This window comes from Mastomys coucha, unplaced genomic scaffold (assembly GCF_008632895.1).
Source record: "Mastomys coucha isolate ucsf_1 unplaced genomic scaffold, UCSF_Mcou_1 pScaffold1, whole genome shotgun sequence".
NCBI lineage: Eukaryota > Metazoa > Chordata > Mammalia > Rodentia > Muridae > Mastomys > Mastomys coucha.
In genome coordinates, this window is record NW_022196891.1 from 27,955,770 (window position 1) to 27,973,920 (window position 18,151).

Consider the following 18,151-nt stretch of genomic DNA (forward strand, 5'->3'; position numbering starts at 1 on the left):
GAAGACAGAGGGAAGGAGGGAGGGAGGGAGGGAGGGAGGGACACGGAGGGAGGGAGAGAAAGGGAGAGGGAGAGAATTTTTTTAATTTCTTCAGAAACAGGATTTTCTTTTTAAAGTTCCTGGCATGACATGTCCTGACAAGTTTCACCATCTTTCTGGGTCCCTTTGTTTTCTGTGCTCTAGCATCCTGTGGAGTCCTTGCCATCTCAGCGACCCAAGGCTGAGGCAGCCTTCCCCAGGGAGAACATTCAGACCCTGCCTTCTGAGTCTTGATTCTAACTACACAAGCTGGCCTTACAGCAAGCACAGATAATGCCAACTTCCACAAAGCCTTTCGAGTTACCTACCTACTGATTAATGCATTTAACGCAAAACAGATTGGTGGGGAGAGGTTCTACCTTCTACCAACAGATGGTCTCCTTAAAAAAAAAAAGAAAGAAAGAAAGAAAGCGGCACACATCCTAGCTGTTTTCCTTCCTCAGGAATATATATTTCAATTTTAAGACCATCCATTCACAATGCACAAATAAGGTCAAGGCTACTAAATACCAACTGACTTGAAACACTAAGGAAGAGAGCTTTCCTGTTTGTCCCTTGGACTTTTCCTCCCCATGTGCTGCAGCCCATGCAGCTGTTTCAGCCAGGTAACAGCTCTTGCAAAACCCATGCTTTGAAACAGAATCTAACAATTCCTCTGGAAGTTAATGCTCTAAACTCCTTGTCAAGACAAACCAAAACTTCTCAAATTGGAATTTTGAATATCTGTTTAAAATGACTAATAAGTCCTGGGTAAGTACAGAATGTATTTTGCTTCAACTACAAAAAAGGCTTAACTTTTTTTTTTTTTATTTTGAACTCCTGAGAATATCACACTAAATATTTTTCTTGTACAGTGGTTCTCATTCATAATCCCAGCACTCAGGAGAATGAGGAATAAGTATTACTACAAGTTCCGGGTCAGCCTGAACTACATAGTGAGTTCCAGGACTACAAAGCAAGACACTGTTAATAATAATTGTAATAATAATAATAATAATAATAATAATAATAATAATAATAAAATCTTTTCTGGCTTTTCTCTCCCCTCCTACAAGGTAGGATATATGATTGAACAGCTCAAATAGTTCTAGGACATTAGATTCAAAGGAGGATAAGGGTGTGTGTAACAAATAAAAACCATTTCTCACTTGCTGGGGAGCTGCATCATGCTGAGTCATCAGTGCCTTTCCTTATGAAATGACAACATTCACAATGTCTAATCTATGTTGAATTTCAAGTAACATTATGGAAAGGAGTGTGCTTTTTTTGCAACAGAGAGGAAAAATGCACAAGTGTGGTGACATGCATTATGTCACATCCAACCTCAACTCAGACAACAGTTCAGTTTAGTTTTTGAATAGTTTTTGGCTGTGAGTCTAGCCTTTAACAGCTGAGCCATCTCTCAAGCCCTAATTTGTAAATATTTCTAAAGTGCTTAGCATGTGCTGGAAGCTGCACACATGCAAATCAAAGTGGGCAGAAATACGCAGAGAAGCAGGGAAGGCTTCCAGGAGGTGACTGTGTCTAAGCTGAGCTTCAAAGGACAGGCAAACTTACCAAGGAAGAGAAGCCAGTTCTAGGAGAGAACAGAACATGAACAAAGCATGCCTTAGCATGATAGCACAGAAGCTAGCGACAGTTCGGTTCTGCAGCAGTATGAAATGTGAAGAGGATAAACAGGAAATCACAACTGTAACCCACCTTACATGCCATGACCTAAGCAGAATAATGAGTGTTCATTTCTAATCACTTCAGTGATTTATCAAGGTCAAACTTAAAAACTATTTGTAAAAGAAAGTATATTTCTAGATCATCCTTTTACTCATTCATCATCATAGTCAATAAATATTCACTAAAATCCACCATTTAGGTTATAATCATATTCTAGACATCTTTCCTATGTGAAAGGACTCATAATAAGAGCTATTCATTTAGCATTTAATAATCGTCATATATTGAGTTAATGTTTTTATAGTACACTTGTAATAACAATAAGGTAAGCCTTCACTACATATCACAATAGAAGATGCTTGGAACAGAACTTCAGTAATGAGCAAAAAGGTGATATAAGACTCCAACACCTATATAACTCCAACACCTGTGTTCTTTGCATTAAAGAAGACAACACTGAGTAAGACATTTCCACAAGCTGTTAGGGTGGCAGACACCTACAATTCCCACACAAAGGAAGCTAAGGCAAGAGAATCCTAAGTCTGAGGCCAACCTGAAGACCCTACATCTCAAAAGGCCAAGAGGGCGAGAGAGATAGCCCAGCAGTCACAGCTTGCCTTAGAAGTAAAAGGCCCAGAACTCAGGTTCCCAGAACACATGTAAAGGCTGCGTGTGTGTTAACTGCAGCTTTGAAAAACAGGTGTTCCAAGGAGCTAGCAGGTTAGTGAGACTAGTTAAATCAGCAAGCTGTGGGTTTAAGAGACTGCCTAAAGAGAATAGAGCAGAAGAGCAATCAGGAAGATTCCTGACATCAACACACTAACACATGTACCCATTCATTCACAAACACATATATAAATTCATCACACACACAAAAAGAAAAAAAAGAACAGTAACTCCTAGCAGAAGACTGAAATACAAATATTCAAAACATAAGGTAGTACAAAGTACAAAATCAATCTCCTGAGAGATCTATTGAGAAGTACTATGTGGGTGAAATCGAGTCCTTCTGGTTTTAATGAGCACAGAAAGCATCCCGAATAGATGAGACTAGAAGAGTGGCATTTCAGCAGATGAACATGTAGGGCTGGGCAGGGAGAAAGGAACATTCCATGAGAGCAATCAGAACTCAGACTCGATGACAACCAAAGTTCTAGTGCCTGTTTGCAGGGGAACAGAACATTCACAGGGGGCAGACTCTGGGTAAGCCACCAAATGAACTACATCTCAGTTTCTTCATTAACTAAATGTGATGGCAGTAATATATACCTTGTGTAAGGATTATGAAATATAAAGTATTTGGGATAATGCCGAGTGCACGGGAATCCCAAACAATATTGGAGCTAGTAGTGAATACGTTAAAGGAACAACAAGCAGTCCAGACAGGTCTCCAGTTCTCTGATAGTCCAAAAGGTATAGTTGGAATGGTAGGTTGTAACCAGATGGAGACAGAGTTCATGTCTACCTAAAAAAGCTGGTCTCTATTCAGCAGGCAGCCATTAGGGGAAATGTCATATCCATAGTCTTCAAAAAGGATCTCCCATGGGAGTCCCCTCCCCTTGGCATCTGGCTCACTTATGACCCCTTCTATAGAGGTATAAAGCCCCAGGGGCTGGTTCTAGCGGGGTCTATAGGAAAATAGATATTGTCATTTGTCAGCTCCTAACAAGGCCAATATTCTCCTTTCTTCTCTCTCTGTTGTACACTCTCTCCTAAAAATAAAGTAATGGCTGAGATAAAATTATTAACCCAACCAATCCTCTAGAGACAGTTCACTTTTTGCTCTTTATCATTAAGGTTAAACCAATTTTCTCGGAACCAGTTTCAGTAACTTGCAGTATTATTTATTACTTTTTAAAACTTGGTAATTCCTAGCTTTACCTTTTTGTCTTAACTTACCTTTTATCTGTTTTCCCATGCATGATTATTACAGTTCTCTTTTTTTAATATTATATTATGAAAAGACATAAGGGCAAATTATACTAACATTTGGTTACATTTACTATCTTAGCACTAATACGTAAAATAGATACGTAAAATTACATACTTTTTAAATTTTTTAATGATAAGAGTGTCTCGTAGCTTAGGCTGGCCTCAAACTGGCTACGCAGCCAAGGAGGGCCTTGAACTTCCTGATCTTCCCACCTCCACCTCCCAGAGTGCTAGGATTGCAAGCCTGCACACTACCATACCAGGCTAAAGGAGTGTTCATTGGAGATCAAACTCAGGGGTGCTAAGAATCAAACCCACAGTTTTAATGGATATGAGGCAAGCTTTCTGCAACTAAACTACATCCTCAGCCCTAAATTTTATGCTTTAAATATATACAGCTTATTAAATGTCTTTTAAAACTTAAAAACAAAACCAAGCTAGCAATGGTGACTTATACCTGTAATCCCAGCAGCACTCAGGAGACAGAGGCAGGAAGATCACTGCAAGTCTGAGGCTAGCCTCGTACATACTGAAAGTTCAAGATCAGCCAGGGCTATCTAGAAAAACCTGGTCTCTAAACAAACAAAACAATTCAGCAAATGTTTAAGATATAGAAAATGTTTTAATTAATATAATTACTAAAAAGTATAAAATGTTTATTGTTAATAAAATACAATGCTCATATTAAGAACATAGCTACATATTCATAATTTACAAAAAAAATGCATATATTGAAACTTTAACTCTAAAAGTTATTGAAATAGTGATTATAAAAATATGGATGTGCAGGCTTATAAAATATTGGTATAGGACATGTCTTAAGAAAGAGAATCTGGGCTGGAGAGATGGCTCAGTGGTTAAGAGTACTGATTGCTCTTCTGAAGGTCCTGAGTTCAAATCCCAGCAACCACATGGTGACTCAAAACCATCTGTAATGAGATCTGACACCCTCTTCTGGTGTATCTGAAGACAGCTACAGTGTACTTACATATAATAAATAAATAAATCTTTAAAAAAAAAAAAAAGAAAGAAAGAAAATCTTAGGGGCTGGAGAGATAGCTCAGCTCCTTTTCCAGAGACCTCAGGTTTGATACCCAGTCCCCACATGATGGCTCACAACCTTCTATAACTACAGTTCAATACCCTCTTCTTGCCACTGCAGGTACCAGGCACATATGTGGCACAAAGACATATATGCATGCAAAACACGCATACATACAAATATAGAAAATGTTAAATTTTAAAAATAGAGTAAGAAAACACTTATGTTCACAGCAGCATTATTCCAACAGGTAAAGAGTAGAAGCAAGCAAGTGCCCATCAACAAATGACTGAAAAACAAAATGTGACAGATACAGTCACACAGTGGAGTATTAGTCTACCTTAAACACATGACAACATGGATGAGCCTTAAGGACAACACACTAAGTAAAATAAGCCAGTCACAAATGCGTAAGTGCTGTATGATTCCACTTATATGAGGTGCCTAGAGTTGGAGACAGAAAATAGAGGAGTGAGGGCCTAGAGCAAGAGATGGTACAGAATACAGGGTTACTATTTGGTAAGTACAGAGCTTCTAGTGTGCAAAAATGAAAAGAGTTGTATGTATGGATAGATGATTGATAATGGTTGTAAAACAATGTTAACATAGTTAATGACACTGAACAGTACACTCAAGAATGGCTAATATAAAAAACTTACGTGTATTTAACCACAGTTTAAAAAAGGAAATGAGAGCTTCTACACATTCTCATCAAAGGTATTCGTCTACAATTTTTAAAGCTCTCCTTATTTATTTTCAAACTAAGTTTCTTCAAAAGTAACTTTCTGAGATTACCCACTGAAGTTAACGGTTCTCTTGAATTTTATTACTAGAAATCGTACACCAACTGTTTTTCCTATCAGCATGATGCAGTATTTTCCTAGTGTAGCCATCAAAAGTCTAGGATGTGGGGTAGACACGACTCCCCTAAAGAAAGGCTTTATTGCAGAAGGGGAGCTCTACGGGGACCACACTGGGCAGACAGTAGGATTGAAAAGTCAGCATCTGGGAGCTAGCTGATGCTGAAAATATACCAAGCCAGGTCATATTCTATAAACTTCACAAGGGCTGATCTTCGGCTTTCAGCCTGAGTGGTATAAAATCAATGAGATCCCAAAGGCTTTCTCCCAAGGAAATCTCTGTCCTATCCCTCCTAGAGATGAGTACCTGACAGGGCAAGAGTAAGGAGTCCTAGGCAGCTCCCATTCACTGCTGTTTTGCAAAGTCACATGGCATGGCCTAGCTCCTTAGCATTCCTTCAGTGCCCTGCAACTCTGGGTGCCTGAATTTCCCAAGGAGTTTCATTTTCTTCTAGGAGTCCACATCATCGCTGAGTCTCTGTGTTCCCTAAATGAGGCAAGAGCACTCAGATGATGACATCTGTTCGGGGATTCTAAAGAGATGGTTTACTGCAGCTCTTCACAAACTGATTATATTTAAAGTTCCCTTGGGGAGTAAGTGGGTGGAGGTTGGGAGGAAAGACACTTTAGGGAAAAGACCTTTGCTGGCATAAGCTAGGAACTTATCAGCCCTCCCCTGAGAACAAGCCTGTTTAATACCCCCAATTGGCATTCCCAAGCATGAGTGCACATACAATATGGCTAGAGTTGAAATCTCATCTCCAGCTCCCAAAGGGTACCAAAAGAGTTAACTGTTCTAAGAACCTGATTTGTTCTTTTCCTATCAAAATGCTCCAGGTGCAAATTATAAAAAGTTCATTTCTCTCTGACTATAATAGTATACACTGTAATCCCAACTTTTGGGAGGCTAAGGTAGGACAATCACTGTGAGTTCTTCCAACCTGGGTTATATATAATAAGACTCAGTCTAGGCAGATTATTGAGTTTGAGGCCATCGTAGTCTATACAGAGTTCCAGAACCACATAAAGACACCCTGTCTCAATAAAAACAAAAAACAACAACAAAAGACCCTGTTTCAAAACATAAAAATGATAATTTTATTTCTTAGCTCTGTGGTGCACAAAGTTGAAGTAATAGAGGGGGAGGGGGAAGAAAACCCTTAACATCTAATTAAGGACCTAGAGGTACTGTGGGCAGAAATATGAATTCACCCAAGTCCCACTGAGATAATCATCTCTATTCTATGTCCCACTCTTCACTATCCAGTGCTTAAGAGCCAGCAAAGATGCTAACAGGCTAGAGGTCAAATCTACCAGTTTCTAATCATGAATCTCATCGAGGCTGTCAAGAATTTCCAGAAATTCCTGTATATAAAAGCATTTTATAAATGAAAAAAACCTATGCAAGAAGGCTAAGTAGATTAGTGCTTTTGGGTTGGACACTGAAAGACATGAACTTTTCAAAGGAATTCAAACACCCACAAAGCAGAAACAGTGGTGGTTTTTTAACAAGGCCACATATCAGACTGACTAAGGGAGCATTGCTCCTGCCCCTGAAAACCACGCTGAGGTAGGACTGCTGCTGAAACCTCAGAAATTCCTCACAGCACGTGCAAGCAGGTGCTTTTAAGGAATAATAACAGAAGAGAACAAAATGATAGAAGAGACTCCGAAGTCTACTAAAAGTCTACTTGGTGCAAACAATTCTGACTAAAAAAGCAGAGATCCGTACAATATTTTCAGACAGTCTACCTATTCATGCATAAAAGGAAATTAATGTTCAAAGAGTATGGGAGATTTTTAGTGGCGATGGGTTTATTTTGTTTTTGTTTTGTTGTGTTGTATTGTGTTGTGTTGTACTGTGTTTCTGAAAGAGGACCTCACTTTACTCCAGGCTGGCCTCAAACTTTTAAAGTTTTCCTGCCTCAGCCTCTCAAGTACCAGGATTACAGGCATGAGCCACCACGACTGGCCAAAGGATTTAAATGACAGGCACATGACACATATGGTTACTCTTCAACAAACTTCAGCTAGAACTGATTCATTTCTACTCTGGTCTCCTATCACTTAACAGCTGGTGCTTAGAGGGTGAACCCTCAAGGCAGCCTGACTAATTGGCAAGTAGACTATACAGTCATTCAATACTCACAGGCGCCGGATACTGAGCTACAAGAAATCTGCAGACTAGCTAGCTCCTTTATTCCTCACAGAAGAGGAAATGCACACTATTTTGCCAATTTTCCAATTAAGAAACTGAGATTCAGACAAGATATGTAACACAGTAGAACAAACGTTTAAACCTGGATTCTCTGCCTCCAACACCTTTATAACAGCCACACCAAATTGATGGCTGTATAACCTTTTTTGTTTGTTTGTTTGTTTTGAGACAGGGTTTCTCTGCGTAGTTCTGGCTATCCTGGAACTCACTCTGTAGACCAGGCTGGCCTTGAACTCAGAAATCCGCCTGCCTCTGCCTCCCAAGTGCTGGGATTAAAGGCATGCGCCACCACTGCCCAACAATATTTAAAAAAAAAAATAATCTATAAGAGAAGTAACTCTGGCAGCACCATGAGTTCCTTCCACAGAATGCATAAAACTCGGAAACTCTACTTGTAGAGGGTAGGGGTTCACACCTGTATTCCCAGACTCACGAGGCTGACTTAAGACTGTCATAAATTCAAGGTCAACTTGAATTACAGACTGAATTCCGGGCTACCATGGCCTACACATTGAGACCCTGTCTCTAAGAAGCAAAATGAACAAACAAACAGAACACAATTAAAAAAAAAAAAATCTGGAATTCTTAATTCTAATAGGAGGTAAGATAGTAAGCTACAGGGCCAACCCCAACCCAAGGTCCTGCGAATTCAAATTATATAGTCTTCCATCACGAGTATGGTTCTAGAAATGTAAGCTCCATAGGGGTCTGGCATTCTGTCTTCTTGACTGATGTAGAAAGGCCTGGAACACATACTAAGCACGCAACCAAATAGTTAATAAATAAAACAAGGAAGTAAAGATGCCACTTTTGACTGTGTGACCTTGGAAGGGTTGTTACCCTCTCCTAGCCTCAGTTTCCTCAGATGGCAATACTTCCTGGAGAGATGTGACAATTACATAGACCACTCATTGGGATGCCATGGAGCATGATGAACACCCAAAGTAAACTGTTAGCACATGGCTGCTATACATCACTATTATAGATCACACACGTTTGCCTTAAGAATTGTTTTCACCATGAGCCGATGATATTTTCACTGGGAAGGTACGGAAGTCCATAAAACTACTCCTACCTTCAGACCTGCTACCACCTAGCTGTGTGACCTTGAACAAACCTCTCCAGTTCTCTATATCCTCCTCAGCTGTAAACAGAGAGACTAAACCAAATCAGTTGCAAAAGCATTCACCGGCACCTCCTTGAGTGAGAACTCAGGGTCAGCCACCTACCAAATTCTACACCCTGAATAGAGTCAATGGAAAAATATTGACACAAAACAAAATAAAACAAACTAACAAACAAAATTCAAAAAAACAAAAAACCGGTCTCTAGTCTGTGGCAGGGTTGAAGAGAAACTCCAAATAGCTAACTGCATTACATCATCTCAACGAGCAATATTTGTAAATATGCAAAGTATTTCATTTTTGAGACACTCATGAGAAGCCTCTTACCAATTTTTAAAAAATCAGCAAATTCTGATACCTGTTAGCCCTGAACCTTCAAAAAAAAAAAAATCACCAACATATAAAAGTCACTTTTCATCCTAGTCAGATGTGTGTTGCTGGAGAACCACCTGGGAAAGTCAAAGTTATTAACACTCCCTATGGCAACAGTTAAGAATAGGATGTATTTTTTTTTTTTTAATGATATATCTTGCTAAAACCATAGGGGGAACATTACAAGGGCAGAAATGCGCTGCATCTGGACAGGACATAGAGACCAGTGGCCATTGTTTACAAAAACAGGCTGGGATTATGAATAATGACAAGAGGCCAAGACCTCAGTTATAACTCAAAACCTCACCTCTGTCAATTCCAATCTAACTGAAGCTCTCAGCATCCAACTACCCCATCCTTGCAATAAATCTGACCAATATTTGCAATCAAGTGGATTGAAGGTCCCTTAGGGCACCTCCAGCATTGACCCAACTGATAATACATATTTAAAAAAAAAAAATCCTGAAGACACAATTATGACTTCAAACTGCCTTTCAACCTTCCAAGAATAAAAGGGGCTACTCATTTCACACTCTTCCTCTAACCCACATCCAAGGCAGTCATCAGAGGGAGACATGGCCTTTCCCAAGCCCTCTAAGATAGGAAAAGGTCTCCTTGCATTGGTGCAGAGAATGGAGTAGGGACCCCTCCCGCTCTACTCTGAAACAAAGGAAAAACCCAGAGCTCCAACCATGTGGTGTAACATTCAAGGCCACCCACCTCTCCCACTTCCCAGCTAAGGTCTCAATGAACTGGAGCCACATGGCTCTTCCCAGAGACTGGTCAGAAAGGGGCAGTGCCTTGCACAAGCCCAGGCTAGGGCTCCTTCACAGGCTTGACACCTCCTAAGGGAAAGGCTCAGCCATGTGGGTATAGGTTTTGATCTGAGAAGCCAATTTAAGCAGTAGACTAGATGAGGAGACAACACTTGGGTTTCCCCAGGTCTACATTCTGCCTTACCCCTTCGCATTTTTGCTGAAAGGAAATGGACCTTTAAAAAGCATGTATCCTGGAGCACAGGGCGACAACGCAGGAGGGTTAAACAATTATGTCCTCCTATTTTCCAGTTTCAGCAACCACTCTGAAACCTTAACAGCCCAACTCTGTTAAGGTTTAGATGAGGGTGGAAACCAGTTTGGATGGCCTTATGCTTTCTGGTCTGCGATGTTTGATTGTATGCAGGGTGACCACGGGCCAGGCGAGTACTAGGCACACCTAATATGGCTAGGGACTTCCTGAATCCAATGTCTTGGCAAATCTCAAGCTTTAATACAGTACACCGGAAAAACCCCACCTCTCCCAGGTCTCTCCAAATGGTATACCCTTCTCAAGGTTGCCTTTCCATCTGGACTACTCTACAACCTTTGAAATAAATGTCCAAACACCTGTCAGATTTCAGCTGTCCTTCAAGGAAGCTTGACTCAAGACACCCAAAGGCAAATTGCAGCTTTTTTTTTTTCTCTCTCTCTCTCTCCCTCTCTCTGAAGAACGTCCTGCCCCTCCCCAACCCTGCCCAGCCTTTGGGAAAGAACTGCCAAATTAATGGGCAGCCCCACAAAGATATTCCTAAAGCCCACTTCCAGTGCCTGTGGCCCCTGAGACTGCTGATCATTCCAAGGCTCTGATCCACCTATGAAACCACCTCTGGGGTCAACTTGCCATCTGCTCCACCCAAGAAACAAACGCCCTGAAAACTGGGGTGGAAACGCATGCTTCACCAGTCTGCAGAACATATGCTTTATGCTAATTTTCAAAATCCTTACCTTTGACCTGAGTATCGTACTCTGCGATGATCTCCTTATCCTTTTTGAATTTGGCTGGAGACGTCATGTTTTCCTTCTTTCTTCCAAATCCGAATTGTGAATTGATAGATCCACGGGAAAAATCCAACCACTGATATCAATTCCTCCAAGGCCACTTCTCCCCCGGGCAGAGAAATGCCCGTCGGTGGTATCCAGAGCTCCAGGAGAACACGAGCGGCGGGATGGGCAGCCGGCTACCGCACACACATGCAGACTGTGGGCGCTGAGGCCGGGGGTGGGGAAGCGGGGGGCGGCGGCGGCGGCTGGCTGGCTTATGTACTAAAGCCCTAACCACAGCCGCAGCATTAACCAGGAGAACTGCAGCGCCCGGAGGCTGGCCTGGGGTCTGACATCAACGACACAGGCGGGGAGTGGAAGTCCTTCCGCACAACATGGTGTAGGGGATGCGGGGGTGTGGACGCGCCCAGCTGTGTCCCTAGGAGGGAGTGGGTTTGTCTTAGGGTGCCAAGGGAAGGCTAGGCGTTCTTCGCGGGATTTTCTCTCTCTCTCTCTCTCTCTCTCTTTTTTTTTTTTTTTTTTTTTTTTTTGTGGTACCAGCTCAAAGATGCTGCAAATCAAATCCCAAAAGGGTGCCGCTGCAGCGCAGAGTGGATCGGAAGTCCTTTGCTCCGGCTCACTAGCCTGTAAATGCAAGAAAAGGGGGGAGGGGGCGATCAGTCCGAGGGCAGATCCTAATCGCAACAGGGGTGGGGTCGGGGATGACACTCCAAGTCCAGCTTTGGCCCATTCATCTTGGCCTAACAACGCCCGCTCGGCCCGAAGACCCGGCGTGGCGATGTAGGGAGGAAAAAGGCTCCCTACAGATTTTGTTTTAAGGCAGAAAGAGAACACTTTGGAGCAGCCGGCAGCGCGTGCTCCGGGCAGAGACTGCGGCGGGAAAGCAGAGCTGCGGGTGGGGACTGCGGCACCTCGCCGCTTTCCCAGCCCAGATAGCCCCAGAGGGGTCCTCCCGCCTAGCCCGCGACGCGGCCCCTGACCTCCGGCTGGGGCACCTCCCAGACATCTACAGGATCAATACCGGAGGGGACAAACCAGACGGGCACAACTTTTCTTCCCCTGCCACCCCTCCTCCCAGTTGTTTTGTTTTTGGTAACTAGCTTCTCCTGGCAGCAAGACGGGGGGGGGGGGGGGCTGAAGGGGGAGACGCTGCAGGAAGGGCCCGCTCCGCACGGGACATCCAGGAAAACAATGTGGTCGGCAGAAGCAGGAAACGGGCTAGAGGCGAGGGTCTAAACCGGGAAAACCCGGAGATGGGAGGCGGCAGGCAATGGTCGCCTCCCCCAAGCCAGGTATGAGGGTGACTCTAAGTGGCACCCCCCGGAATTTTTTGTCCCCCAAGCTTAGGGATCACAAATACCGCACCCAATCCCAGTCGGGTGGGAGGCATCAGTGATAAGTCGCTCCGGGAGGCGGCCGGGAGGCTGAGGGGAGAGCTCCAATGCCGCGGCGGGCCCCTGCCTCCTAGGCCGCCCTGTCCCCGCCGGCGTACGGGCGGCTCCAGGCAGTGTCGCCTACTCCCGGCGGCTGGAGGAAGGGCCGCGCGCAGGAAGAGCGAGCTGAGGCCGCGCGGTGCGGGAGGACAGGAAGCGGGAGGCGGGCGTGAGGTGGGGTCCTGAGGCGGGAGAGAGAGAGAGCCCGGGCCGGCTCGAGCCGCCCAAGCCTGGACGACCAGAGAGGGCGCCGAGAGGACGGCTTTGGGGGGCGAGGCAGTGAGAGAAACCGCGGTGGACTGCGACGTTGAAGTACAGGCGGTTGGTTGGCAACTTGAGGGACCAGCATGAGGTTTGGGTATCAGAGTGGGTGGAGAAGCCCCGGGAGACAGACAGACAGACAGACAGACAGACAGACAGACAGACACAGACTGGAGGGCTGGACGGAGAGAGCGCCCTGCAAGCCGCGAGGACACCCCATCTCTCCGGGTCCTGGGCTGGCAGCCAAGGCTGGGAGAGCAGGGACGAGGCCAGCGGACCGTTACGACGAGGCCCCTAGGTGAACCCGGCCAACCGTGTGCAGAGGCAGTGGAGGGGCTGCGGGAGGGCGGTGTCGCCGCATGAGGACAGTCCTCGGCAGTGCAAGGATGGGCGGAGAGATGAACAGTCCTGAGAAGTATTATGGGTTGCACCGGGGGATTTGGAGGGCCGGGGAGGGCGGTTGTGAGCCCCGCGGGCGGCGGCAACCGCTTAGGCGGCGTTCCCGAAAGCAGCATCCGCAACGCGTCCACCCGCCCAGTCCCGGTTGGTTCGCTCGGAGCAGCAGCCGGGCGTACGGGGAGGGAAGGGGAGAAAGGAGCCTTTACCTGGCTCTGCCGAGACGAGTCCCAGGCCCAAGGTTCCGCTTCCCACTTACCGATCTCCTCCCCGCCACCCTCTTCTACGCAGTTCGGCCCCCCAGTTCCCTAAGGAGACTCCGCCAACTCCGCAAGACCCCGCCGGGAAGCAGGACCCGCCCCTTTGCCAATCACGGCCCGCCTCCTATCGACTGACGGGCCCTGGAGCCAATAGAAATAACTGATCCATAGACGCCCGAGTAAGAGGCGGGGCTGGCGAAACTTAGAGGTGTGGCGACCACTAGCTGCCCGGGCGCAGTCCCAGAGTGAGCTCCTCCCCGGCCTGTGGAAGCCTAAAGTAGAACTGATGGGCGGGATAAAATGGAAGCGACAACCAAACACAAACTCTCAAGAGAAGACGGGACCAATCGGACCGGGAAAGGGAGGAGGGAAGTTCAGCCAATAAGCAGTAGATACCGGCCGCCGCAGTAGCGTATCAACCAATAAGAGACTCGGGGTGTGTCTTCCAAGTTCACAGGGGGAAAGGAGGGTTTACGCCCAAGCAGATGCTGGCCAATGAGCTTAGAAGCTGAGCTAATCCTAACCAATCAGAGAGCCGATCTGATATCGGGCACCGTTACTGGGGCGTGGCCTCGGAGCTCACGTCAGGAGAAGGCCCCTGGCCTTCCAATGTGGGACTGGGGCAAATTCTAGTCCTCCCAATCCGTGCTCGGCGCAGGCAATTCAAACTGACAGCGGGTTAGAAGAAGCAGAGAAAGCGGAAGAAAGAGCAAAACCCGGCGTGTTCGGTGGCGGACTCCAGCGGGCACTGACCCCGTTCCGAGGTCTCTCCCCTCCACCTCGCTCACTTTCCGAACGATCGCGGTGGGAGAGACCTGACGGCTTACCGGCTGCAAGTGCGAGAGCTGGGGGTGAAGAGGACGCCGAGAGCCGCGGTGCAAGGGACGGGGCCCGCGGGCGAGCTCGGAGCAGAGGGCGCGGGACCGGGCCAGAGCCCGCGTGGAAAGGGCTGAGTGAGGGGCGTTGAACCCTACGAAGAAGCCGCGTGGAGCAGAGCAGAAATCGGAGCGCTCCGCGGGCGGGGCTCGTGCTGGGAGTGGTCCGAGAGGCTTTAAAGGGGAAGGCTTTAAAGGCTCGCTGGGAACTGGGAAATCGCCCAATTCCGGGGCCAGGGTCGGAGCTGGAGAGCAGAAGATTCTTGAAGACCATAGAAAGTAAAAACCTGTTGCGAAGTTTCCCTTCACCTCCACTTGTCTCTCCCCACCTTGAACTCCTTCCCTCCCCAAGTCAAAAAGAAGTAAAATTTGCTCTTCCTACTCGATAAATACTAATTTTTAGCTTCCCACCAGGAAAATAAGGACGCTCTTCCCAGTTTTAGAACTTAGAGAACGCAAGGCCTTCTGTCTTGATTGTTAGCCTGAGGAAATCAAAGTTTCCCCTTTCAAAATTCTGCACCTCTTTCTACGTGGGACGCTATGTCTACCAACAACTGCACTTTCAAGGACCGATGTGTATCCATCCTGTGTTGCAAATTCTGTAAACAAGTTCTCAGCTCTAGGGGAATGAAGGCTGTTTTGCTGGCTGATACTGACGTAGACCTTTACTCTACAGACATCCCTCCTACCAAGTAAGTCTTATGGGTGGCCCTTTAACTGGATAGTAAGTGGATCGCATGGGTCTCTGAGAGTCAAAGTTATCATTTGGTGTTCCAGCCACTTCCATCAGTCTGATGATTCCCTTGGAGTTTATCTAAGTGGGCAGACTGTCTGGACAAAGTCTGTGGTTTACCCAACGTGGTCAGTATTGAGGTCATGCTTCCAGCACTTAGAGTCATGTGTTTGTGCATCCCTTATGTTGACTCTCAAGGCTCAGTGCCATGTCCAAACACCCTTGCTCACTGAAGCAAGTCTTTAACAGCCACTTGGAAGTGAAATTCATGATTAATATAGTAAGTTTAAACATTTTAAAATGTAGGGGAGTAAAGCTATATATAGCCTCTTCATCCCCTTGAAATCTTTTGTGAATTTGCTTAAGAAGTCATCATTTATTACAGAGATAAATGAGGTGCTATTTTGTGTATGTGCACTTGTATGATGAAATAGCACTAGATAATAAAATCATAGAACCAAATGTCCCAAAGGTTCTGTGATCCAGTGTTGTTTTAGTTAGATATGCTCACACAAGAATTTGAAAGATCCTATCTCTACAACATCTGTGGTCATAAGGAAATCTCAGGTTGGGTTGTTACATGTTGGAGTCAAGCATAGAATCAGGTTTGTTTTTTTGTATTGTTTGTTTTTCTCTGTTGGAGTTATAATCACAGTGGAGTCATGTGCCAAGATGGGTATGGGTCAGTGAATGCATTGGTTTTTAAGATTTATTTTATTATTTTGTCACTATGTGTACGTGTGTGTATGTTCGAGGAGGCGTAGACGTGCACAGGTGCCCTCAAGGCTAGAGATGGAAGGTCCTCTGGATTGGGAAGTTGTGTGTGAGCTTCCTGATGTGGGTGCTGGGAAGTGCCCCGCAGTCCTCTGCAAGAGGAGTCAATCTGCCACATGTGTTTATAGTAAGCACAGATATTACCCAACTCTTACAAAAATGAACTATGCTTATATTTGAGAGTGTGTTCGCCTCTACATTTAAAAAATTTGTGCCAAATCACAACTAAAAGTGTCATTGGGGTACTGTGGAAAAATCAGGGCCCTGGCTGCAGGACTGTGAAATGGTAAAGCTGCTATAGAGAAATAACTTGTTGGTTCTTCATTAACTACAGAATTACCATGTGATCCATATTAATTCCACTTCTAGGTATCCACCCAAAGAATTCAGATGAGCATCTTGTATTTATAGCAGCTGCAGCCACAATCTCAGAGATAGAAATAGTCTAATTTTCCATTGACTCATCTAGTAAGTGGGTACCCAGAAGGTTGCCTTAAAGGAAAGCAATCTTGTCACAGGCTGTAATGGGCTGAACCTTGAGTACATCATGCTAAATGGGACAAACAGTAACTAAACAGTAAGTACTGTATGACTGTTTATATGAAGTATCTGAAGGACTATAGTGATAGCTAAGATGTGGGGGAGAGGGAAATTGGGGGTTGTTAGACAATAAGTATAGAGTTTCAGTTTTACAACATGAAAATGGTCTGAAGAGTCATCCCACAACGATGTGACCATATTTAATACTTATAAACTGTGCATACTTAAAAGAAAGATGGAATCCTTGGAATATAGCTCAATGGTAGCATGCTTGCCTAGCATTCATAAGGTCCTGAGTTCTATCACTACAGCCATACACACACATACACACACACACAATTTTTAGAGAGTCCTCTAAATTTTTATCTCATTTTAGAATTAAAAGCTTTGGTATATGTGACTGTAAACTATTTTTATCCTCCAGCACAGTGGATTTCATTGGAAGATGCTATTTCACAGGAATCTGCAAATGTAAGCTGAAGGACATCGCATGTTTGAAATGGTAATTTGTGGCACTGTTGTTGATAGCCTGATTTTGGAAGGTAGAGAGTGACATAAAAACCCACAGAAAAATTCTGTAGGCTGCATCAGCATTGATATAACTCAGGCATTGAGCCATTAAAAGAACATGTATTTTGTAGAGCTATTTTTTAATTACACTTATCTATTTATGTACATGGATATGTGTGTGTAACATGTGTGTGACATGACATTGTGAAAATTTGTTCTTTCATTCTACCACAGGGGACCCAGGAATTGAACTTGGGTCCTCTGGCTTGGAAGGAAGAGTTTTTACCCATTGAGCCATCTTGCCAGTCCTAGAACCATTGTTTTAAAAGAGTCTTTGTGATACTTTACAAATATGATTTGTAGTTTTTCAAAGTGTATTTGCAAATATCTGTTCGCCAGAAAACCTGTGTAATCTAAGAGGTAACAATGGGATTTACACTCCTAAAAATCAGAGAGCAGGGGAGATGGCTCAAGTGGTAACATGCTTGCTGTGGAAATGTGAGGCTCTGAGTTCGACCTGGATGTGGTAGCCCCAGCTCTGGGGATCTGGAGACAGGAGGATCCAAGGAGTTCCCTCAACAGCCAGCCTAGCCTAACTGACAAGCCTCAGACTTCAGTTCTGACTTCAGTTCTTCTCAGAAAAAAGGTGCAAGGCCCCTGGAGAACTAAACCCTAGACTGACTTGTGGCTTTTACATGCATGCACACAATCTTACTACTTGGCCCCACGTATAAATTAAATCCGAGCCCCACCCTAGCCTTGCTTTCTGTATGCTCTTGAATAAACACTGTAAGCCTCTAAAGTTAGGAAACTTGTACAGTTCGATTTTTATTTTATTGATTTATTTATTGGTTTTGGTTTTGGTTTTGGTGTTTTAAGACAAGGTTTTTCTGTGTGACCCTGGCTGTCCTGGAACTCAATTTGTAGACCAGGCTAGCCTTATAGAGATCTGCCTGTCTCTGCCTCTGGAGTGCTAGGATTAAAGGCATGTGCCACAATGCTAAAAATCTTTTTCTTTTTGGGACAGGAACTTATTCTGTAACTCAGGCTGATCTTGAATTCACTGTGTAGCCTAGGAGAGCCTCTAATTTCTGGCACTTCCTTTTGCTTCGGCCACTGAGTGCTGGGATTGTGTGCACCAACCACCATACCAGCTCCTTATTTAACTCTTCCCCCCTCCCTCCCTCCATCCTTCCCTTCCTCACTCACATTCCTTCCCTCATTGCCTCCCTTCCTCCCTCCTTCCCTCCATCCCTCCCTTCCTCACTCACACTCCCTCCCTCCCTCCCTC

The 18,151-nt window shown here is 44.8% G+C and overlaps 2 protein-coding genes and 1 long non-coding RNA gene across 17 annotated transcripts in view; 2 read left to right on the plus strand and 1 right to left on the minus strand.

Moving 5' to 3' along the window:
- The window catches only part of Srgap2 (SLIT-ROBO Rho GTPase activating protein 2), a 232,036-nt gene extending 218,503 nt beyond the window's left edge, over nucleotides 1-13,533 (minus strand). For 9 of the 12 annotated variants that reach the window (XM_031381757.1, XM_031381723.1, XM_031381767.1 and 6 more), the window contains exons 1-2: nucleotides 13,378-13,513; nucleotides 11,022-11,702 (exon numbers count right to left, since the gene is read on the minus strand). In XM_031381757.1, coding sequence (XP_031237617.1) covers nucleotides 11,022-11,088 — 67 coding nt within the window. In that variant the 5' untranslated portion in view covers nucleotides 11,089-11,702; nucleotides 13,378-13,513. Of the gene's footprint in view, nucleotides 1-11,021; nucleotides 11,703-12,058; nucleotides 12,136-12,443; nucleotides 12,560-13,377 lie in introns of those variants that run through there. The other 3 variants (XM_031381747.1, XM_031381730.1, XM_031381738.1) reach the window with 3 other exon arrangements.
- On the plus strand, nucleotides 2,880-5,092 carry LOC116098909. Its single transcript, XR_004121995.1, has 2 exons — nucleotides 2,880-2,913; nucleotides 4,935-5,092. It is a non-coding gene; the product is annotated as an uncharacterized LOC116098909 (long non-coding RNA).
- A 69-nt stretch (nucleotides 13,534-13,602) lies between the features above and the next one.
- Nucleotides 13,603-18,151, plus strand: part of Fam72a (family with sequence similarity 72 member A) — a 24,083-nt gene continuing 19,534 nt past the window's right edge. For all 4 annotated transcript variants that reach the window (XR_004121984.1, XR_004121988.1, XM_031381887.1 and 1 more), the window contains exons 1-2: nucleotides 13,603-14,995; nucleotides 16,775-16,852. Coding sequence is in view for 2 of the 4 variants with exons in the window: in XM_031381887.1 (XP_031237747.1) it covers nucleotides 14,844-14,995; nucleotides 16,775-16,852 (230 nt within the window). In the remaining 2 variants the exon portion in view is untranslated. The remainder of the gene's footprint in view (nucleotides 14,996-16,774; nucleotides 16,853-18,151) is intronic.